General features: G+C 39.8%; 1 protein-coding gene and 1 long non-coding RNA gene across 13 annotated transcripts in view; one reads left to right on the top strand and one right to left on the bottom strand.

Annotated features, from left to right (window-relative positions):
• The window catches only part of LOC119476334 (titin-like), a 37981-nt gene extending 12622 nt beyond the window's left edge, over positions 1-25359 (bottom strand). Inside the window, exons 1-17 of one of the 11 annotated variants that reach the window (XM_037749753.1) lie at positions 25075-25354; positions 23809-24106; positions 23522-23569; positions 23137-23199; positions 22589-22651; positions 21532-21594; positions 20500-20562; positions 15102-15164; positions 14430-14492; positions 14296-14348; positions 13046-13129; positions 11433-11516; positions 9820-9903; positions 4604-4687; positions 873-1170; positions 576-638; positions 442-470 (exon numbers count right to left, since the gene is read on the bottom strand). In XM_037749753.1, coding sequence (XP_037605681.1) covers positions 442-470; positions 576-638; positions 873-1170; positions 4604-4687; positions 9820-9903; positions 11433-11516; positions 13046-13129; positions 14296-14348; positions 14430-14492; positions 15102-15164; positions 20500-20562; positions 21532-21594; positions 22589-22651; positions 23137-23199; positions 23522-23569; positions 23809-24106 — 1503 coding nt within the window. In that variant the 5' untranslated portion in view covers positions 25075-25354. Of the gene's footprint in view, positions 1-441; positions 471-575; positions 639-872; positions 1171-4603; positions 4688-9819; positions 9904-11432; positions 11517-13045; positions 13130-14295; positions 14349-14429; positions 14493-15101; positions 15165-20499; positions 20563-21531; positions 21595-22588; positions 22652-23136; positions 23200-23521; positions 23570-23808; positions 24107-25074 lie in introns of all 11 variants that reach the window. The other 10 variants (XM_037749760.1, XR_005203996.1, XR_005203997.1 and 7 more) reach the window with 10 other exon arrangements.
• On the top strand, positions 18677-23969 carry LOC119476335. 2 transcript variants are annotated; one of them, XR_005203998.1, is made up of 3 exons: positions 18677-18921; positions 19218-19719; positions 23837-23969. It is a non-coding gene; the product is annotated as an uncharacterized LOC119476335 (long non-coding RNA). The 2 variants fall into 2 exon arrangements; XR_005203999.1 differs by lacking the exon at positions 23837-23969 and adding an exon at positions 21474-21505 and having other exon boundaries at positions 18693-18921; positions 19218-19505.

The raw sequence follows: 25359 nt of genomic DNA, 5'->3' as shown, positions 1-25359 counted from the left end.
GTATTAGAAGAATTCCTCCAAGTAATTTTATTGAGAGGTAATGTTTTAAAGACACTTACAGAGTACATATTTTGATCTATTTACATATTTATATACAGATGTACGCACATGCAGATAAAGACTCTAACATGAATATTTTGAGGCTTTAGTGGTGGAAGAAATACTGAAATCTTTTTAACAATGTTACAAGTAAATGTGCATTCAAAAGTAAAAGTACAAAAGTATTAGCTCATGATTCGTTGATTATGTTTTGTATTATTAATCCAAATCTGCAAAGTATCGGCGAAAGCACGTAGGCGTTGACGACAGGACGAGTAGGATAAAATAGTATACAAACTAATACATATTTTATATATATGATAAAATAAATATGAGCTTGAATGTATCTGTTGTCAGCAGCAGCTAGGTGGAGTGTTCGTTATTAACCATTTTCTTTCTCACCTCGTCAGGTCGGCAGCTCTTCAGTTGATCTTTAAGAGAAGAAACAAACAACACTCTCGATGTTTTTAAGGTAAAACTTCAATCATGTCTCTACACGACCACAGTCAGAGTATTCTCAGTGTGTGTTGACCTACCAGCTGCAGGTTTGGTCTTCTTGGCCACTGGGCCTGACTCAGTTGTAACTTTGCTCTTTTTTTCTGAAAAACACATTTTAAAAAGTGAAAGAAAACCACGGAGTTGGCTGCTGTGTGGCCGACTATCAGTTATGTATTTGTGTGTTTCATATTTGTTTTGATCACTTTGTAAACCTTTTTACTTTGACATAAAGTGTCAAACATCCCAGTTACATTCACTGTGATTTCATGTTAAAGAATCAAACAACGGGGGGAAATAATCTAAATCCATTCACAGCTTCAATCGTATGAACTCACCTTTGATTTTCTGCTGTTTTTTCTTCAGGTTCTCCACAAAGGGGAGCAACAGCTGCTGGACTGCAGCGTCGTTCCTCGGTATCTGCTTCATTTCTTTATCTATGACAGAGATGGACTCCTCTGTCCCATAGTACTGGACGATTATATGAGGGATATCTTGTCTGGTCCTACCAGACTTCAAACCTTGAGGGATTGAGTCCAGTTTGAACAGCAACTTACTGAACTGGGGCTCGGTGAGCTCCTCCAGGATGGAGACCAGGGCTGCTGTCCACTTCGCCTCTAACATCCTCAACGCCATCTGTTACACACCGAGAGACGAGAGGACGAACAAAAAACGTTTGCAAATTAAAAGCAGAAACAGAGGAAACACTCAAACATCACACTGACCAGGTAAAATATATAATTTATTAATATTTACGCCTCAAAAAGAACTTCTGTGGATATAAATATAGTTCTGATAAACACTCTACATCATTACTGATTTCATTTTCTCAATTCACCATATCTAATATAATAAAAAATAAATGATTCATGCCTTCTATATGTATATACAGTATGTATAGGTTTATTCAGAGTCCTCCCCTTTTAAACAAATGAAAAAATGCCATTATTTCTCATCGAATGAGAACATTATTATTTATTTCCCATCAAAATCGAAACAAAACAGGCAAACAACAAACGAACATATGTATGCATGTATGTGTATATATGTATCAATCCCTCCAAAACTATTGGAACAGCGAGGCCAATTCCTTTGTTCTTGCTGTACACGGAAAACATTTGGGTTTGACATCAAAAGATGAATTTGAGACAAAAGATCAGTATTTCAGCTTCTATTTCCAGGTATTTATATCTGGATCTGTTACACAAGTTAGGAGATGGCGCCTTTTGTTTGAGCCCACCCATTTTTCAAGTGAGCAAAATTATTGGAACATGTGACTGACAGGTGTTTTTTGTTGCCTAGGTGTGTCCTATTACATTGATTATTCAAACAATAAACAGCGCTGAATGTCTACTCTCAGTTTCAGGTTTGGGTTTAGCCTGTGCAGACTGCATTTATAGTTAAAAAGGTGTAACCAACATGAAGACCAGAGAGCTGTTTATGGGAGAAAAGCAAGCAATTTTAAAGCTGAGAGAAGATGGAAAAACAATCAGAGCCATTGCACAAAATTGGCCATAGCCAGTACAATCATTTGGAATGTCCTGAGGAAGAAAGAAACCACTGGTGTAATGAGCAACAGATGTCGAATTGGTAGACCAAGGAAAACATCAGCAGTTGATGTCAGAAACATTGTGACAGCCGTAAAGAAAAACCCTAAAACAACTGTCAGTGACATCACCAACGACCTCCAGAAGGCAGGAGTGAAGGTATCACAATCCACCGTTCGCAGAAGACTTCAGGAACAAAGGTACAGAGGCTACACCAGAAGACGCAAACCACTCATTAGCAATAAGAATAAGAAGGCCAGATTGGAATTTACCAAAATGTACAGAGACGAGACTCAAAGGTTGTGGGACAAAGTTTTATGGACTTATGAGAAAAAGATTAACCTTTACCAAATCCGATCACTCAGACCACCTCTTAATGTGGTCTGAGTGATCGGATCTCAATGGGTCCTCAATGTGTCTTGAGTGCGTTCACACCTGTACTTAGAGCTGTCCACTTGTGATCTGATCACTGAGGATGTAGTTAATAACAGGTGTGAACAGACCTGTTAGACCTGTGTGACAGTGGCCCTGTCAGAACATGTTAACTCTCAGAACATTCTGCTGATAGCTTCACACACTCGTCAGCATTTTCTTTGTTCAAAACACAACAGAGTTTGATCTGTAATTAATGTCATTAAAGATCTTATCTCACAGTAGATTCATTTTTCAGAAGAAATTAGCAGTAAAGTCTGTAATTAATACTCACTTTGTCCTTCTCTTCAACCACGTAATCCGTCTTTGAAATTTAAAAGAAGATGTGAGAGGAGGTGCCAGTGTGCAGGAGGACACAAAGTCTGATCTTGTTCGTGTGGTAGATACCAACTTTAATCAGGTTTTTCAGCCTGCTCGCCTCCGCACTTTATCCAGAATAAATGCTAAAATATGTGAATTTCTCATCATCAATCTTTATTTTTTCCCAACTTTTGACTGTTTAGCTTCAACATCCAGTTCTAAACACACAGCTTCCCTCCAGTGAACAATGGTTTAGCCCACAAACCCACAACATAACTCATACTTTCAGTTTCATTTGGTGGGAAGTGATAGTGATATATTTCCTTGTGCTGTCAGTTGTGTTAAGTCAGTCAGTAGTTTAGAGGTGGAAGAAGTATTCAGATATTTTACTTGAGTAAATGCAGCAATACCATAAAAATACTCAGTTACAAGTAAAAGTCCTGCATTTAGAAGTTTAGAATTTAATTTTTGATTTTATTACTGTACTGAACTGCACTATGAAGTGAATTTCAACACTGTCTGGAGCTTTAATCATCTTTTTTAAGAATGTGTTTAATTTTAAAATGAAAGATTTTCTTTATATTCAGTTGTGTTTCTGTCAGACGAATAATCTCTCCTAAGACTCCGTAGTAGTCTGTGGTCTTTATCAGTGGTAGAAAGAAACAAAGTACATTTATTATTTATTTACATTTATTCAAGTTTGCAAATTTGAGGTATTTGTACGTTACTTGCACAGAAGTATTAGCAACAAACAGTTTTTTCATGGTATTTTTGGATCTCATGATTTATTTTTCCAGCTACAAAATACTGACTGTAAAGGCACTCTGAACCTGAATAAACACAGATCCACATTCATAGTGAAGGTTTGGGACAAGCCGAAAGTTCAGTATAATAACCACTCTGATAAATTAGTCAAATAGTTGAGTGTCTGCATTAAAGGAAGATTTATTTCTGTTTGCGAACCACACAATATTTAACAGCTTATAAACTGAGCAGAGACGAGACAGTGTCTAACAGTTTTGTTATGTCTGTTTAAAGCAATGGTTTCATTTGATGACAGGATGTATCAACGTTGACAACAAGACGTATAGGCATTGATGACAGGATGTAGGCGTTGGCGACAGGACGTATAGGTGTTGATGGGGGGACGTGGGCGTTGTCGACAGGATGTATCAACATTGACAATAGGAAGTATAGGTGTTGATGACAGGACATAGGTATGTCATGACGAGTTCTTTGTGCTAGCATCATTGCAATGTGAAACCAAAACTAACCGGATCAAATGTTTACAAGTTAATAAAACGCGAGCTTCGGTTCAGACTTCCGGGTGTGAAACGGTCCGTCTTAGACTGCGTTGGTTTTAACAAGGTGTACTCAATAAACTGATCTGAACGGAGTGAAAGGAATTTTCAAACAGGATTCTCCTGATGAATCTGATGGAAAAACACGTGGAGACCAGGAGATATTATTGAAAACTCCTTAAGAAGATGGTAAGTGAAGTAAAATATTCTTTAATATTTGACTGTTTTTGTTATATCTTTTAACAATTAAGATTATTTAATTCTAACTGAGATCATTTTTTTCTTTTTATTGAATTGTTAATTTCTTTAACATTAATTGATGATGACCTTGACAACACAGTTCGTCAACAGAGGGTTTTTACTTTGAAAGGATTAACAGAAATCCTATTGTGGAAAACGGGACCCCTCAGGGGAGTCTGAGGGACCTTTACTATTCTCAGCTATGACTAGATGATAAATAAACAAACACAGAGACGTCACTGCAGCTACCTTAGTTTCCATGGATCCAGTTGGTTGCATGGATGATTCCTGCGTCACTGTCTGTTGAGGCTTCACAGCTCCGAAAGGAAGCATCTGAACAAACCACAAGATAAAAACACTATTAGAAGAATTCCTCCAAGTAATTTTATTGAGAGGTAATGTTTTAAAGACACTTACAGAATACATATTTTGAACTATCAATGTATTTATATACAGATGGACGCACATGCAGATAAAAACTCAAAGTAACGGCGACAGTACATAGGCCATGATGACAGGACGAGTAGGATGAAATAGTGTAAAAAATAATACATATTTTATATATATGATAAAATAAATATGAGCTTGAATGTATCTGTTGTCAGCAGCAGCTAGGTGGAGTGTTCGTTATTAACCGTTTTCTTTCTCACCTCGTCAGGTCGGCAGCTCTTCAGTTGATCTTTAAGAGAAGAAACAAACAACACTGTCGATGTTTTTAAGGTAAAACTTCAATAATGTCTCTACACGACCACAGTCAGAGTATTCTCAGTGTGTGTTGACCTACCAGCTGCAGGTTTGGGCTTCTTGGCCACTGGGCCTGAGTCAGTTGTAACTTTGCTCTTTTTTTCTGAAAAACACATTTTAAAAAGTGAAAGAAAACCACGGAGTTGGCTTCTGTGTGGCCGACCATCAGTTATGTATTTGTGTTTCATATTTGTTTTGATCACTTTGTAAACCTTTTTACTTTGACATAAAGTGTCAAACATCCCAGTTACATTCACTGTGATTTCATGTTAAAGAATCAAACAACGGGGGGAAATAATCTAAATCCATTCACAGCTTCAATCGTATGAACTCACTTTTGATTTTCTGCTGTTTTTTCTTCAGTTTCTCCACAAAGGGGAGCAGCAGCTGCTGGACTGCAGCGTCGTTCCTTGGTATCAGCTTCATTTCTTTATCTATGACAGTTATGGACTTCTCTGTCCCATAGTACTGGACGATTATATGAGGGATATCTTCTCTGGCCTTGCCAGACTTCAAACCTTGAGGGATTGTGTCCAGTTTGAACAGCAACTTACTGAACTGGGGCTCGGTGAGCTCCTCCAGGATTGAGACCAGGGCTGCTGTCCACTTCGCCTCTAACATCATCAACGCCATCTGTTACACACCGAGAGGACGAACAAAAAACGTTTGCAAATTAAAAGCAGAAACTGAGGAAACACTCAAACATCACACTGACCAGGTAAAATATATCATTTATTAATATTTACGCCTCAAAGAGAACTTCTGTGGATATAAATATAGTTCTGATAACCACTCAACATCATTACTGATTTCATTTTCTCAATTCACCATATCTAATATAATAAAAAATAAATTATTCATACCTTCTATATGTATATACATTATGTATAGGTTTATTCAGAGTCTTCCACTTTTAAACACATGAAAAAATGACATTATTTCTCATCACAAAGGGGGGTTACAAGTTCCTGTACTGTAGGTTGATTAATGTAGACAAAGCAGTACAGTTAAGCACTAAAACAGTGAGCCATAACATCATCAGCCATAATATTCTCAGCCTCTTCACAGGACAAATAAACAGCTACTATCGAGTCACATCAGTCAACATTGAAACAGGAAACGGTGATCGGATCACAAGTGGACAGTTTTCAGGACGTTTGTTCACACCTGGTATTAGAGTAGCTACTCTACATGTGTCTCCAGAGGCCACTTGTGATCCGATCTCACTTCCCCAATCTATATGCAAATAAACACGTGGTAAACACACGGCTAATACCCAGACGTTGTGACGTAATACTACATGCATGTCAGTAGTAATATCCTACATATTCGTGATTCAGGTACATGCTATTAACATCTGTCTGCCTGTTTATTAATGAGGAGCTCAGTGACCCCGCGGATCCCAGGGGTCGAGTAGGTGGTAATAACAGATCTGAACAGACCTGTTCACACTTGTGTGACAGTGGCCCTGTCAGAACATGTTAACTCTCAGAACATTCTGCTGATAGCTTCACGCACTGATCAGCATTTTCTTTGTTCAAAACACAACAGTGTGTTTTGTAATTAATGTCATTAAGGATCTTATCTAACAGTAGATTCATTTTTCAGAAGAAATTAGCAGTAAAGTCTGTAATTAATACTCACTTTGTCCTTCTCTTCAACCACGTAATCCGTCTTTGAAATTTAAAAGAGGATGTGAGAGGAGGTGCCAGTGTGCAGGAAGGCACAAAGTCTGATCGTGTTAGTGTGGCAGGTACCAACTTTAATCAGGTTTTAACATCCAGTTGTAAACACACAGCTTCCCTCCAGTGAACAATGGTTTAGCCCACAAACCGACAACATAACTCATACTTTAAGATTCTTGTGGTGGGAAGTGAAAGTGGTCTATTTCCTTGAGCTGTCAGTTGTGTTAAGTCAGTCAGTAGTTTAGAGGTGGAGGAAGTATTCAGATATTTTACTTGAGTAAATGCAGCAATACCATAAAAATACTCAGTTACAAGTAAAAGTCCTGCATTTAGAAATTTAGAAGTTAATTTTAGATTTTATTACTTTACTGAACTGCACTATGAATTTAATTTCACCACTGTCTGGAGCTTTAATCATCTTTTCTTTTTTTTTTTTTTTTTGATTTTTTTAAAGTTATTTTTTGGGGTGATTTTTAAGCATTTTATTGATAGGACAGTGGATAGAGTGTTGGAAAGGGGGAGAGAGAGAAATGACATGCGGAAAGGACCACAGGCCAGATTCGAACCCGGGTCCACCGCTGCTAGGACTGAGCCTTGGCATTTACATGGGCGCTCGCTCTACCGACTGAGCTAACCAGCCGCCCTTAATCATCTTTTCTAAGAATGTGTTTAATTTAAAAATTAAAGATTTTCTTTATATTCAGTTGTGTTTCTGTCAGATGAAAAATTTCTTCTAAGAGTCCGTAGTAGTCTGTGGTCTTTATCAGTGGTGGAAAGAAACAAAGTACATTTATTATTTATTTACATTTATTCAAGTTTGCAATTTTGAGGCATTTGTACGTTCACAGAAGTATTAGCAACAAACAGTTTTTTCATGGTATTTTTGGATCTCAGGATTTATTTTTCTAGCTACAAAATACTGACTGTAAAGGTTGATGCACACCTTTAATTTCTTGTAGACGAGTGCATCAGAGGTCCATATCCATCTTATCTGTAGCCCCCATGATGCCTTGCGTAAATTATGGGCGCAACTTCCGTCGTGTCACTGAACCGTAACCGGCGTTTTCCATGTAACGGTCTGGTAATCCCCTCTCCTAGAGTGATTGTATTAAAAACACCACCTGTTATACCTCCAACGGGATAATGTGATCATACCTCTGAAGTGTTTTAACTACACCTTCTGCCCGCTTGGAACCTCGACCGAGGCGGTACCAAGAATGGAGCGGTTCTATCGGGACCACCCTCAACTTTTGCTAACGGAAACACAAAAATAACGTTCTAATGTGTAACAAACTGAACTGAACAGCTTGGTGGAAATATATCTGCAACTCTCCTGTAATTACCAACTCAGTTGAAGCACAAGCTTCGATTAAGAAGGCCTCAACAGTCGGAGTGGGTTGACTGCCACAAGTGGCTCTTTTATTAAGAACAAGTTGAAAAAGGATAGGACAGACTGTCGTACCATATTGGGAAGTGAACCACCCACTGGTGGAGCACTGGGAGTATCCCACCTGACAAAGAAAACACAAACCAACACCACCCTGATCTACAAATATCTGTAGAACATTTTTACCGGTTTTTGATCTCTATAATTTTATTTCCTTGTACTTTTGCTTCTGCTGTGAGCGGTATTTCATAAGAGAATCTCTCAATGAAATCATCATTCACTACGTAGCCAAATGCGTTTGCCAGATGTCGAGTTGTCACAAAAACAGTCTGCAGACGGTCGTTGAACTCTACCACCAGGTGAGTGTAGGTTTTATTGGTGCTTTTGATCCTGATTATTGTAATCCTCCCAGTCTGGACAGCAGCACTCTGAACCTGGATAAACACAGATCCACATTCATAATGAAGGTTTGAGACAAGAAGAAAGGTCCAGTACAATAACCACTCTGATAAAGTAGTCAAATAGTTGAGTGTCTGCTTTAAAGGACGATTTATTTCTGTTTACGAACCACACAATATTTAACAGCTTATAAACTGAGCAGAGACGAGACAGTGTCGAACAGTTTTATTATGTTTGTTTATAGCCATAGTTTTATATGATGACAAGGCGTAGGTGTTGACGACAGTACGTATGGGCGTTGACGACAGGACATGGGCGTTGTCGACAGGATATATCAACGTAGACGACAGGTTGTATAAAAGTTGATGACAGGATGTAGGCGTTGACGACAGGACGTAAAGGTATTGACGACAGGACGTGGGCGTTGTCAACAGGATTTATCAATGTAGACAACAGGTTGTGTAGAAGTTGATGACAGGACGTGGGCGTTGTCGACAGGACGTACAGGTGTTGATGACAGGACGTGGGCGTTGTCGACAGGACGTACAGGTGTTGATGACAGGACGTGTGCGTTGTCGACAGGACGTATAGGTGTTGATGGGGGGACGTGGGCGTTGTCGACAGGATGTATCAACATTGACAATAGGACGTATAGGTGTTAACGATAGGACGTAGGTATGTCATGACGAGTTCTTTGCGCTAGCATCATTGCAATGTGAAACCAAAACTAACCGGATCAAATGTTTACAAGTTGACAAAACGCAAGCTTCGGTTCAGACTTCCGGGAGGAAAACAGTCCGTCTTAGACTGCGTTGGTTTTAGCGAGGTGTACTCAATAAACGGATCTAAATTGAGTGAAAGTAATTTTCAAACAGGATTCTCCTGATGAATCTGATGGAAAAACACGTGGAGACCATGAGATATTATTGAAAACTCCTGAAAAAGATGGTAAGTGAAGTAAAATATTCTTTAATATTTGACTGTTTTTGTTATATCTTTTAACAATTAAGATTATTTAATTCTAATTGAGATCATTTTTGAGTTTTTATTGAATTGTTAATTTCGTTAACATTAATTGATGATGACCTTGACAACAAAATATGTCAACAGAGGATTTTTACTTTGAAAGGATTAACAGAAATCCTGTTGTGGAAAACGGGATACCTTAGGGGAGTCTGATAGGTCCCTTTACTATTCTCAGTTATGACTAGATGATAAGTAAACAAACATAGAGACGTCACTGCAGCTACCTTAGTTTCCATGGATCCAGTTGGTTGCATGGATGATTCCTGCGTCACTGTCTGTTGAGGCTTCACAGCTCCGAAAGGAAGCATCTGAACAAACCACAAGATAAAAACACTATTAGAAGAATTCCTCCAAGTAATTTTATTGAGAGTTAATGTTTTAAAGACACTTACAGAGTACATATTTTGAACTATTTACGTATTTATATACAGATATACGCACATGCAGATAAAAACTCTAACATGAACATTTTGAGGTGTGAGTGGTGGAAGAAATACTGAAATCTTTTTAACTATGTTACAAGTAAATATGCATTCAAAAGTAATAGTACAAAAGTATTAGCATCAAAATATACTCAAAGTACCAAAGATAAAAGTATTTATTATGGAAAATGGCCCATAAGTAAGGGATTATGTACAGCAAGCCGGTCATTGTTGTGAAATACTGTTGATGTAAACTCATGATTCATTGATTATGTTTTGTATTATAATCCGAAAGTGCAAAGTAACGGCGACAAACGTTGGCGACATATAGGTGTTGAAGGCAGTATAAAGACGTGACGACAGGACATATAGGCATCGACAACAGTACGTATGGGCGTTGACGACATGACGTGGGCGTTGTCGACAGGATGTATCAACGTAGACGACAGGTTGTATAAAAGTTGATGACAGGATGTAGGTATTGACGACAGGACGTATAGGTATTGACGACAGGACGTATAGGTATTGACGACAGGACGTGGGCGTTGTCGACAGGATGTATCAACGTAGACGACAGGTTGAATAGAAGTTGATGACAGGACGTGGGCGTTGTAGACAGGATGTATCAACGTAGACGACAGGTTGTATAAAAGTTGATGACAGGATGTAGGTATTGACGACAGGACGTATAGGTATTGACGACAGGACGTACAGGTGTTGATGACAGGACGTGGGCGTTGTCGACAGGACGTATAGGTGTTAATGGGGGGATGTGGCCGTTGTCGACAGGATGTATCAACATTGACAATAGGATGAATAGGCGTTGATGACAGGACGTAGGTATGTCATGACGAGTTCTTTGCGCTAGCATCATTGCAATGTGAAACCAAAACTAACCGGATCAAATGTTTACAAGTTGACAAAACGCAAGCTTCAGTTCAGACTTCCGGGAGGAAAACAGTCCGTCTTAGACTGCATTGGTTTTAGCGAGGTGTACTCAATAAACGGATCTAAATTGAGTGAAAGTAATTTTCAAACAGGATTCTCCTGATGAATCTGATGGAAAAACACGTGGAGACCATGAGATATTATTGAAAACTCCTGAAAAAGATGGTAAGTGAAGTAAAATATTCTTTAATTTTTGACTGTTTTTGTTATATCTTTTAACAATTAAGATTATTTAATTCTAATTGAGATCATTTTTGAGTTTTTATTGAATTGTTAATTTCGTTAACATTAATTGATGATGACCTTGACAACAAAATATGTCAACAGAGGATTTTTACTTTGAAAGGATTAACAGAAATCCTGTTGTGGAAAACGGGATACCTTAGGGGAGTCTGATAGGTCCCTTTACTATTCTCAGTTATGACTAGATGATAAGTAAACAAACATAGAGACGTCACTGCAGCTACCTTAGTTTCCATGGATCCAGTTGGTTGCATGGATGATTCCTGCGTCACTGTCTGTTGAGGCTTCACAGCTCCGAAAGGAAGCATCTGAACAAACCACAAGATAAAAACACTATTAGAAGAATTCCTCCAAGTAATTTTATTGAGAGTTAATGTTTTAAAGACACTTACAGAGTACATATTTTGAACTATTTACGTATTTATATACAGATATACGCACATGCAGATAAAAACTCTAACATGAACATTTTGAGGTGTGAGTGGTGGAAGAAATACTGAAATCTTTTTAACTATGTTACAAGTAAATATGCATTCAAAAGTAATAGTACAAAAGTATTAGCATCAAAATATACTCAAAGTACCAAAGATAAAAGTATTTATTATGGAAAATGGCCCATAAGTAAGGGATTATGTACAGCAAGCCGGTCACTGTTGTGAAATACTGTTGATGTAAACTCATGATTCATTGATTATGTTTTGTATTATAATCCGAAAGTGCAAAGTAACGGCGACAAACGTTGGCGACATATAGGTGTTGAAGGCAGTATAAAGACGTGACGACAGGACATATAGGCATCGACAACAGTACGTATGGGCGTTGACGACATGACGTGGGCGTTGTCGACAGGATGTATCAACGTAGACGACAGGTTGTATAAAAGTTGATGACAGGATGTAGGTATTGACGACAGGACGTATAGGTATTGACGACAGGACGTATAGGTATTGACGACAGGACGTGGGCGTTGTCGACAGGATGTATCAACGTAGACGACAGGTTGAATAGAAGTTGATGACAGGACGTGGGCGTTGTAGACAGGATGTATCAACGTAGACGACAGGTTGTATAAAAGTTGATGACAGGATGTAGGTATTGACGACAGGACGTATAGGTATTGACGACAGGACGTACAGGTGTTGATGACAGGACGTGGGCGTTGTCGACAGGACGTATAGGTGTTAATGGGGGGATGTGGCCGTTGTCGACAGGATGTATCAACATTGACAATAGGATGAATAGGCGTTGATGACAGGACGTAGGTATGTCATGACGAGTTCTTTGCGCTAGCATCATTGCAATGTGAAACCAAAACTAACCGGATCAAATGTTTACAAGTTGACAAAACGCAAGCTTCAGTTCAGACTTCCGGGAGGAAAACAGTCCGTCTTAGACTGCATTGGTTTTAGCGAGGTGTACTCAATAAACGGATCTAAATTGAGTGAAAGTAATTTTCAAACAGGATTCTCCTGATGAATCTGATGGAAAAACACGTGGAGACCATGAGATATTATTGAAAACTCCTGAAAAAGATGGTAAGTGAAGTAAAATATTCTTTAATTTTTGACTGTTTTTGTTATATCTTTTAACAATTAAGATTATTTAATTCTAATTGAGATCATTTTTGAGTTTTTATTGAATTGTTAATTTCGTTAACATTAATTGATGATGACCTTCACAACAAAATATGTCAACAGAGGATTTTTACTTTGAAAGGATTAACAGAAATCCTGTTGTGGAAAACGGGATACCTTAGGGGAGTCTGATAGGTCCCTTTACTATTCTCAGTTATGACTAGATGATAAGTAAACAAACATAGAGACGTCACTGCAGCTACCTTAGTTTCCATGGATCCAGTTGGTTGCATGGATGATTCCTGCGTCACTGTCTGTTGAGGCTTCACAGCTCCGAAAGGAAGCATCTGAACAAACCACAAGATAAAAACACTATTAGAAGAATTCCTCCAAGTAATTTTATTGAGAGTTAATGTTTTAAAGACACTTACAGAGTACATATTTTGAACTATTTACGTATTTATATACAGATATACGCACATGCAGATAAAGACTCTAACATGAACATTTTGAGGTGGAAGTGGTGGAAGAAATACTGAAATCTTTTTAACTATGTTACAAGTAAATATGCATTTAAAAGTAATAGTACAAATGTATTAGCATCAAAATATACTCAAAGTACCGAAGATAAAAGTATTCATTATGGAAAATGGCCCATAAGTAAGGGATTATGTACAGCAAGCCGGTCATTGTTGTGAAATACTGTTGATGTAAACTCATGATTCATTGATTATGTTTTGTATTATTAATCCAAAACTGCAAAGTAACGGCGAACAAACGTTGGCGACATATAGGTGTTGACGACAGGTTGTATAGGCGTTGGCGACAGGACATAGGTGTTGACGACAGTATAAAGACATGACGACAGGACGTATAGGTGTTGACGACAGGACGTATAGGCGTTGGCGACAGGATGTATAGGTGTTGACGACAGATTGTACTGTAAAGGCGTTGGTGACAGGACTTATAGGCGTTGGCGACAGGATGTAGGCGTTTGCGACAGGACATAGGCGTTGACGACAGTATAAAGACTAGATGACAGGACGTATAGGTGTTGACGACAGGACGTATCCGTGTTGACGACAGGACGTATAGGCATTGACATCAGGACATATAGGTGTTGACGACAGATTGTACTGTAAAGGCGTTGGTGACAGGACTTATAGGCGTTGGCGACAGGATGTATAGGCATTGGCAACAGGACGCATAGGCGTTGACGACAGGATGTACTGTATAGGCGTTGGTGAGAGGACTTAAAGGCATTGGCGAAAGGACGCATAGGCGTTGACGACAGGGCATATAGGCGTTGGCGAAAGGACGCATAGGCGTTGACGACAGGGCATATAGGCGTTGGTGAAAGGACGCATTGGTGTTGACGACAGGACGAGTAGGACAAAATAGTATAAAGATAACACATATTTTATATATATGATAAAATAAATATGAGCTTGAATGTATCTGTTGTCAGCAGCAGCTAGGTGGAGTGTTCGTTATTAACCGTTTTGTTTCTCACCTCGTCAGGTCGGCAGCTCTTCAGTTGATCTTTAAGAGAAGAAACAAACAACACTGTCGATGTTTTTAAGGTAAAACTTCAATAATGTCTCTACACTACCACAGTCAGAGTATTCTCAGTGTGTGTTGACCTACCAGCTGCAGGTTTGGGCTTCTTGGCCACAGCTCCTGAGTCAGCTGCAAATTTGCTCGTCGTCCCTGAAAAAGACATTTTAAAAAGGTTAAACACAGAAATTGAAAATGATTCATGGATTCAATTTAAATGTGTTATTGATACTATACATTTATTATGTTTTAATTTATCATATATTAACATACTGTCTGTTCTGTTGTAGCTGCTCTACATATACATGTTTTCTATATATGTATGTGTGTGTGTGTATATGTGTATACATATAAGCGTTGGCGACAGGACGTATAGACGTTGGCGACAAGACATTTAGGCGTTGGCGACAGAACATATAGGTGATGACGACAGGACGTATAGGCGTTTGCGACAGGATGTAGGTGACGACGACAGGACGTATATGCGTTGACGACAGGACGTATATGCGTTGACGACAGGATGTATAGGTGTTGACTTCAGGACGAATAGGCGATAGAGACAGGATGTAGGTGATGACGACAGGCCGTACAGGCGTTGACAACAGGACGTATCGGTGTTTACGACAGTACGTATTGGCGTTGACGTCAGTATGTATCGGCGTTGACGACAGTGTGTATAGGCGTTGACAGCAGGACGTATATGCGTTGACGACAGGACATGTAGGTGTTGATGACAGTGTGAGTGTGTGTGTGTTGACCTACCAGCTGCAGATTTGGGCTTCTTGGCCACTGGTCCAGATCCAGCTGCAACTTTGCTCTTCTTCTCTGAAAAGGACATTTTAAAAAAAGGTCAAGCAAACCGCATGTGATGATCATAAAGTGGATATGTCTGTAAAGGGGAGACTCGTGGGTACCCATAGAACCCATTTACATTCACTGATCTAGAGGTCAGAGGTCAAGGGACCCCTTTGAAAATGGATATGACAGTTTTTCCTCGCCAACATTTAGAGTCAGTTTGGAGCGTTATTTAACCTCCTTCATGACCAGCTAGTATGACATGGTTGGTACCGATGGATTCATCAGGTTTACTAGTTTACTATAATACCAGGATCTTCACTATGTGTGTGTGTGTGTGTGTGTGTGTGTGTGTTTGTAGACCTACCAGCTGCAGGTTTGGGCTTCTTGTCAGTTTTAACTTTGCTCTTTTTCTCTGAAAAACACATTTTAAAAAGTGAAAGAAAACCACGGAGTTGGCTGCTGTGTGGCCGACTATCAGTTATGTATTTGTGTGTTTCATATTTGTTTTGATCACTTTGTAAACCTTTTTACTCTGACATAAAGTGTCAAACATCCCAGTTACATTCACTGGGATTTCATGTTAAAGAATCAAACAACGGGGGGAAATAATCTAAATCCATTCACAGCTTCAATCGTATGAACTCACCTTTGATTTTCTGCTGTGCCTTCAGTTTCTCCACAAAGGGGAGCAGCAGCTGCTGGACTGCAGCGTCGTTCCTCGGTATCAGCTTCATTTCTTTATCTATGACGGAGATGGACTCCTCTGTCCCATAGTACTGGACGATTATATGAGGGATATCTTCTCTGGTCTTGCCAAACTTCACACCTTGAGGGATTGTGTCCAGTTTGAACAGCAACTTACTGAACTGGGGCTCGGTGAGCTCCTCCAGGATGGAGACCAGGGCTGCTTTCCACTTTATCTCTAACATCATCAACGCCATCTGTTACACACCGAGAGACGAGAGGACGAACAAAAAACGTTTGCAAATTAAAAGCAGAAACTGAGGAAACACTCAAACATCACACTGACCAGGTAAAATATATCATTTATTAATATTTACGCCTCAAAAAGAACTTCTGTGGATATAAATATAGTTCTGATAACCACTCAACATCATTACTGATTTCATTTTCTCAATACACCATATCTAATATAATATATCTAATATAAATATAGAAAACAATTCTCCAATATTATCGACAGGCTCTTCATTTAATGTGTTGTGTTCGCCAAAGTGCCCACTAGATGGCAGTAATAGAGCACAGGTTGAATTTTGAGTAGGTTTGCAAGATATTCAGATATCAGATACAAAAAATTTAATTTAATTTTTGTCTTTTCATGAACAGTCTGTTGATTAGGAATCACAGTCCCTGTTTAAAACACCACATTTGTGTTTAGAAAGAAATTCTTATTATAATTATAATATAATTGTTTAAACATTTTCTGGAGGCCATTCTTTGCTCTGCGGCACTTCATTTCCACCATCCCTCTCTCTGTTTCTATTACAGTTTGTTTTATGGATTGCTTAATTTGTAGTTTGTTTTATGGTTTATTTAGTTTATAGTTCCTGTACTGTAGGTTGATTAATGTAGACAAAGCAGTACAGTTAAGCACAAAAACAGTGAGCCATAACATCATCAGCCATAATATTCTCAGCCTCTTCACAGGACAAATAAACAGCTACTATCGAGTCACATCAGTCAACATTGAAACAGGAAACACAAACTGCACTCGTCAGCATTTTCTTTGTTCAAAACACAACAGAGTTTGATCTGTAATTAATGTCATTAAAGATCTTATCTCACAGTAGATTCATTTTTCAGAAGAAATTAGCAGTAAAGTCTGTAATTAATACTCACTTTGTCCTTCTCTTCAGCCACGTGAACCGTCTTTGAAATTTAAAAGAGGATGTGAGAGGAGGTGCCAGTGTGCAGGAGGGCACAAAGTCTGATCTTGTTTGTGTGGCAGATACCAACTTTAATCAGGTTTTACAGCCTGCTCGCCTCCCCACTTTATCCAGCATAAATGCTAAAATATGTGAATTTTTCATCATCAATCTTTATTTTTTCCCAACTTTTGACTGTTAAGCTTCAACATCCAGTTGTAAACACACAGCTTCCCTCCAGTGAACAATGGTTTAGCCCACAAACCCACAACATAACTCATACTTTCAGTTTCATTTGGTGGGAAGTGATAGTGGTATATTTCCTTGTGCTTTCAGTTGTGTTAAGTCAGTCAGTAGTTTAGAGGTGGAAGAAGTATTCAGATATTTTACTTGAGTAAATGCAGCAATACCATAAAAATACTCAGTTACAAGTAAAAGTCCTGCATTTAGAATTTTAGAAGTTAATTTTAGATTATTTTACTGTACTGAACTGCACTATGAATTTAATTTCACCACTGTCTGGAGCTTTAATCAACTTTTTTAATGTGTTTAAGAGTCCGTAGTAGTCTGTGGTCTTTATCAGTGGTGGAAAGAAACAAAGTACATTTATTATTTATTTACATTTATTCAAGTTTGCAATTTTGAGGCATTTGTACGTTCACAGAAGTATTAGCAACAAACAGTTTTTTCATGGTATTTTTGGATCTCAGGATTTATTTTTCTAGCTACAAAATACTGACTGTAAAGGTTGATGCACACCTTTAATTTCTTGTAGACTAGTGCATCAGAGGTCCATATCCATCTTATCTGTAGCCCCCATGATGCCTTGCGTGAATTATGGGCGCAACTTCTGTCGTGTCACTGAACCGTAACCGGCGTTTTCCATGTAACGGTCTGGTAATCCCCTCTCCTAGAGCGATTGTATTAAAAACACCACCTGTTACACCTCCAACGGGATAATGTGATCATACCTCTGAAGTGTTTTAACTACACCTTCTGCCCGCTTGGAACCTCGACCGAGGCAGGACCAAGAATGGAGAGGTTCTATCGGTACCACCCTCAACTTTTGCTAATGGAAACACAAAAATAACATTCTAATGTGTAACAAACTGAACTGAACAGCTTGGTGGAAATATATCTGCAACTCTCCTGTAATTACCAACTCAGTTGAAGCACAAGCTTCGATTAAGAAGGCCTCAACAGTCGGAGTGGGTTGACTGCCACAAGTGGCTCTTTTATTAAGAACAAGTTGAAAAAGGATAGGACAGACAGTTGTACCATGACCTGGAACTGGACCACCCACTGGTGGAGCACTGGGAGTAGCCCACCTGACAAAGAAAACACAAACCAACATCACCCTGATCTACAAATATCTGTAGAACATTTTTACCTGTTTTTGATCTCTATAATTTTATTTCCTTGTACTTTTGCTTCGGCTGTGAGCGGTATTTCATAAGAGAATCTCTCAATGAAATCATCATTCGCTACGTAGCCAAATGCGTTTGCCAGATGTCGAGTTGTCACAAAAACAGTCTGCAGACGGTCGTTGAACTCTACCAACAGGTGAGTGTAGGTCTTATTGGTGCTTTTGATCCTGATTATTGTAATCCTCCCAGTCTGGACAGCAGCACTCTGAACCTGGATAAACACAGATCTACATTCATAATGAAGGTTTGAGACAAGAAGAAAGGTCCAGTACAATAACCACTCTGATAAAGTAGTCAAATAGTTGAGTGTCTGCATTAAAGGACAATTTATTTCTGTTTACAAACCACACTATATTTAACAGTTTATAAACTGAGCAGAGACGAGACAGTGTCTAACAGTTTTATGATGTTTGTTTATAGCCATGGTTTTATATGATGACAGGACGTAGGTGTTGACGACAGGACGTATGGGTGTTGACGACAGGACGTATGGGCGTTGACGACAGGAAGTGGGCGTTGTCGACAGGACGTATAGGTGTTGATGACAGGATGTAGGTGTTGACGACAGGACATATGGGTGCTGACGACAGGACGTGGGCGTTGACGACAGGACGTGGGCGTTGTCGACAGGACGTATAGGTGTTGATGACAGGATGTAGGCGTTGGCGACAGGACGTATAGGCGTTGGCGACAGGATGTAACAATGTTGACGACAGCTTGTATAGAAGTTGATGACAGGACGTGGGCATTGGCAACAGGACGTATAGGTGTTGATGACAGGATGTAGGTGTTGACGACAGGATGTAACAATGTTGACGACAGCGTGCATAGAAGTTGATGAGAGGACATAGGTGTTGACGACAGGACGTATGCGTTGGTGACAGGATGCAGGCGTTGGCGACAGGACGTATAGGTGTTGACGACAGGACGTATAGGCATTGACAACAGGACGTATAGGTGTTGACGGCAGATTGTACTGTAATGGCATTGGTGACAGGACTTATAGGACTTGACGACAGGATGTACTGTATAGGTCTTGGCAACAGGACGCATAGGTGTTGACGACAGGACGAGTAGGACAAAATAGTATAAAAATAACACATATTTTATATATCTGATCAAATAAATATGAGCTTGAATGTATCTGTTGACAGCAGCAGCTAGGTGGAGTGTTCGTTATTAACCGTTTTCTTTCTCACCTCGTCAGGTCGGCAGCTCTTCAGTTGATCTTTAAGAGAAGAAACAAACAACACTGTCGATGTTTTTAAGGTAAAACTTCACTAATGTCTCTACGTTGACTACAGGACGTATAGGTGTTGACGACAGTATGAGTGTGTGTGTGTTGACCTACCAGCTGCAGGTTTGGGCTTCTTGGCCACAGCTCCTAAGTCAGCTGCAACTTTGCTGAAAATTACATACTAAAAAAGTTAAACACACAAATTGAAAATGATCCACGGATTAAATTTAAATGTGTTATTGATACTATACATTTATTATGTTTTAATTTATCATATAGTAACATACTGTCTGTTCTGTTGTAGCTTCTCTACATATACATATTTTCTATATATGTATGTGTGTGTGTCTGTATGTGTATATATATAAGTGTTGGCGACGGGACGTATAGACGTTGGCGACAAGACATATAGGCGTTGGCGACAGAACATATAGGTATTGGCGACAGGATGTAGGTGATGACGACAGGACGAGGGTGATGACGACAGGACGTATATGCGTTGAGGACAGGATGTATAGGTGTTGACGACAGGACGAATAGGCGGTAGCGACAGGATGTAGGTGATGACGACAGGACGTACAGGCGTTGACAACAGGACGTATCGGCGTTGACGTCAGTACGTATTGGCGTTGACTGCAGGACGTATAGGCGTTGAAGCAGGACGTATAGGCATTGATGACAGGGTGTATAGGCGTTGACTACAGGACATATAGGCATTGAAGCAGGACGTATAGGCGTTGATGACAGGGTGTATAGGCGTTGACGACAGTGTGTATAGGTGTTGACGACAGTATGAGTGTGTGTTGACCTACCAGCTGCAGGTTTGGGCTTCTTGGCCACTGGTCCAGATCCAGCTGCAACTTTGCTCTTCTTCTCTGAAAAGGACATTTTAAAAAAGGTGAAACACACAAATTGAAAACGATTCTAGGATTCAATTTAAATGTGTTCTAGATATCGTATATTTATGATATTTATTAGGACTGTCAAAGAAGTTAACGCGATAACGCAAATTTGTTTGAACGCCACTAATCTCTTTGACGCATAAACGCAATATGTGATTTTTAGATTGTAGCGGCTCAGTTTTAAAGCTAGAGTGAAGATACTGGTATCATATGAAGCTAAAAAACCTAAAGAAGCCATTGGTACCAACCATGTCATACTAGCTTGCTGTGAAGGAGGTTAAATAACGCTCCAATCTTACACTAGATTTTGGCAAGATGTAGGCGATGACGACAGGACGTAGGCGTTGACGACAGGACGTAGGTGTTGACGACAGCACATAGGCGATGACGACAGGATGCATAGGCGTTGACGACAGGACGTATAGGCGTTGACGACAGGACGTATCGACGTTGACGTCAGGACGTATCGGCTTTGACGACAGGACATATCAGCGTTTACGACAGGATGTACAGGCGTTGACGACAGGACGTATCGACGTTGACGACAGGGTGTATAGGCGTTGAGGACAGGATGTATAGGTGTTGACGACAGGACCTATATGCGTTGACGACAGGACCTATATGCGTTGACGACAGGATGTATAGGTGTTGACTTCAGGACGAATAGGCGGTAGCGACAGGATGTAGGTGATGACGACAGGACGTACAGGCGTTGACAACAGGACGTATCGGTGTTTACGACAGTACGTATCGGCGTTGACATCAGTATGTATTGGCGTTGACTACAGGACGTATAGGCGTTGAAGCAGGACGTATAGGCGTTGATGACAGGGTGTATAGGCGTTGACGACAGTGTGTATAGGCGTTGACTACAGGACATATAGGCGTTGACTACAGGACGTATAGGTGTTGACGACAGTATGAGTGTGTGTGTTGACCTACCAGCTGCAGGTTTGGGCTTCTTGGCCACTGGTCCAGATCCAGCTGCAACTTTGCTCTTCTTCTCTGAAAAGGACATTTTAAAAAAGGTGAAACACACAAATTGAAAACGATTCTAGGATTCAATTTAAATGTGTTCTAGATATTGTATATTTATGATATTTATTAGGGCTGTCAAAGTTAACGCGATAACGCAAATTTGTTTGAACGCCACTAATCTCTTTGACGCATAAACGCAATATGTGATTTTTAGATTGTAGCGGCTCAGTTTTAAAGCTGGAGTGAAGATACTGGTATCATATGAAGCTAAAAAACCTAAAGAAGCCATTGGTACCAACCATGTCATACTAGCTTGCTGTGAAGGAGGTTAAATAATGCTCCAATCTTACACTAGATTTTGGCAAGATGTAGGCGATGACGACAGGTCATAGGTGTTGACAACAGCACATAGGCGATGACGACAGGATGCATAGGCGTTGACGACAGGACGTATCGGTGTGGACAACAGGACGTATCGGCATTGACGACAGGACGTATCGATGTTGACGTCAGGACGTATCGGCTTTGACGACAGGACGTATCAGCGTTTACGACAGGATGTATAGGCGTTGACTACAGGACGTATAGGCGTTGACGACAGGACATATCGACGTTGACGACAGGGTGTATAGGCGTTGACTACAGGACGTATAGGCGTTGACGACAGGACGTATCGACGTTGACGACAGGGTGTATAGGCGTTGACTACAGGACGTATAGGCGTTGACGACAGGACGTATCGACGTTGACGACAGGGTGTATTGGCGTTGACTACAGGACGTATCGGCGTTGACGACAGTACGTATCGGCGTTGACGTCAGTACGTATCGGCGTTGACGACAGGACGTATAGGCGTTGAAGCAGGACGTATAGGCGTTGATGACAGTGTGTATAGGCGTTTACTACAGGATGTATAGGCGTTGACTACAGGACGTATAGGCGTTGACGACAGTACGTATAGGCGTTGACGACAGTGTGTATAGGTGTTGACGACAGTATGAGTGTGTGTGTGTTGACCTACCAGCTGCAGGTTTGGGCTTCTTGGCCACTGGTCCAGATCCAGCTGCAACTTTGCTCTTCTTCTCTGAAAAGGACATTTTAAAAAAGGTGAAACACACGAATTGAAAACGATTCTAGGATTCAATTTAAATGTGTTCTAGATATTGTATATTTATGATATTTATTAGGGCTGTCAAAGTTAACGCGATAACGCAAATTTGTTTGAACGCCACTAATCTCTTTGACAAATAAAAGCAATATGTGATTTTTAGATTGTAGCGGCTCAGTTTTAAAGCTGGAGTAAAGATACTGGTATCAGCTAAAAAACCTAAAGAAGCCATTGGTACCAACCATGTCATACTAGCTTGCTGTGAAGGAGGTTAAATAACGCTCCAATCTTACACTAGATTTTGGCGAGATGTAGGCGATGACGACAGGACGTAAGCGTTGACGACAGGATGCATAGGCGATGACGACAGGATGCATAGGCGTTGACGACAGGACGTATCGGCGTTGACGACAGGACGTATCGGCGTTGACGACAGTGTGAGTGTGTGTGTGGTGACCTACCAGCTGCAGGTTTTGGCTTCTTAGCCACTAGTCCTGATTCAGCCGCAACTTTGCTCCTCTTCTCTGAAAAGGACATTTTAATAAAGGTCAAGCAAACTGCATGTGATTATCATAAAATGGGCATGTCTGTAAAGGGGAGACTCGTGGGTACCCATAGAACCCATTTACATTCACTGATCTGGAGGTCAGAGGTCAAGGGACCCCTTTGAAAATGGACATGACAGTTTTTCCTCGGTTTGGAGCGTTATTTAACCTCCTTCATGACCAGCTAGTATGACATGGTTGGTACCAATGGATTCATCAGGTTTACTAGTTTACTATGATACCAGGATCTTCACTATGTGTGTGTGTGTGTGTGTGTGTGTGTGTGTGTGTGTTGACCTACCAGCCGCAGGTTTGGGCTTCTTGTCAGTTGTAACTTTGCTCTTTTCTTCTGAAAAACACATTTTAAAAAGTGAAAGAAAACCACGGAGTTGGCTGCTGTGTGGCCGACTATCAGTTATGTATTTGACTGTTTCAGATTTGTTTTGATCACTTTGTAAACGTTTTTTCTCTGACATAAAGTGTCAAACATCCCAGTTACATTCACTGTGATTTCATGTTAAAGAATCAAACAACGGGGGGAAATAATCTAAATCCATTCACAGCTTCAATCGTATGAATCGTACTCACCTTTGATTTTCTGCTGCTGTGCCTTCAGTTTCTCCACAAAGGGGAGCAGCAGCTGCTGGACTGCAGCGTCGTTCCTCGGTATCAGCTTCATTTCTTTATCTATGACAGAGATGGACTTCTCTGTCCCATAGTACTGGACGATTATATGAGGGATATCTTGTCTGGTCTTGCCAAACTTCACACCTTGAGGGATTGTGTTCAGTTTGAACAGCAACTTTTTGAATTCTTGCTCGGTGAGCTCCTCCAGGATGGAGACCAGGGCTGCTTTCCACTTCGCCTCTAACGTCCTCAACGCCATCTGATACACACCGAGAGACGAGAGGACGAACAAAAAACGTTTGCAAATTAAAGCCGAAACAGAGGAAACACTCAAACATCACACTGACCAGGTAAAATATATCATTTATTAATATTTACGCCTCAAAAAGAACTTCTGTGGATATAAATATAGTTCTGATAACCACTCAACATCATTACTGATTTCATTTTCTCAATACACCATATCTAATATAATATATCTAATATAAATATAGAAAACAATTCTCCAATATTATTGACAGGCTCTTCATTTAATGTGTTGTGTTCGCCAAAGTGCCCACTAGATGGCAGTAATAGAGCACAGGTTGAATTTTGAGTAGGTTTGCAAGATATTCAGATATCAGATACAAAAAATTTTATTTAACTTTTGTCTTTTCATGAACAGTCTGTTGATTAGGAATCACAGTTTCCCTTTTAAAACACCACATTTGTGTTTAGAAAGAAATTCTTATTATAATTATAATATAATTGTTTAAACATTTTCTGGAGGCCATTCTTTGCTCTGCAGCACTTCATTTCCACCATCCCTCTCTCTGTTTCTATTACAGTTTGTTTTATGGTTTGCTTAGTTTATAGCTTGTTTTATGGTTTGTTTAGTTTATAGTTTGTTTTATAGTTTGCTTAATTTGTTTTATGGTTTGTTTAGTTTATAGTTCCTGTACTGTAGGTTGATTAATGTAGACAAAGCAGTACAGTTAAGCACAAAAACAGTGAGCCATAACATCATCAGCCATAATATTCTCAGCCTCTTCACAGGACAAATAAACAGCTACTATCGAGTCACATCAGTCAACATTGAAACAGGAAACACAAACTGCACTCGTCAGCATTTTCTTTGTTCAAAACACAACAGAGTTTGATCTGTAATTAATGTCATTAAAGATCTTATCTCACAGTAGATTCATTTTTCAGAAGAAATTAGCAGTAAAGTCTGTAATTAATACTCACTTTGTCCTTCTCTTCAGCCACGTGAACCGTCTTTGAAATTTAAAAGAGGATGTGAGAGGAGGTGCAAGTGGCGGGAAAACACCATGTCTGATCTTGTTTGTGTGGCAGATACCAACTTTAATCAGGTTTTACAGCCTGCTCGCCTCCCCACTTTATCCAGCATAAATGCTAAAATATGTGAATTTCTCATCATCAATCTTCCAACTTTTGACTGTTAAGCTTCAACATCCAGTTGTAAACACACAGCTTCCCTCCAGTGAACAATGGTTTAGCCCACAAACCCAC

The sequence above is a fragment of the Sebastes umbrosus genome, chromosome 17 (assembly GCF_015220745.1).
Source record: "Sebastes umbrosus isolate fSebUmb1 chromosome 17, fSebUmb1.pri, whole genome shotgun sequence".
Lineage (NCBI taxonomy): Eukaryota > Metazoa > Chordata > Actinopteri > Perciformes > Sebastidae > Sebastes > Sebastes umbrosus.
This window is presented reverse-complemented; position numbering and strand designations above follow the sequence as displayed.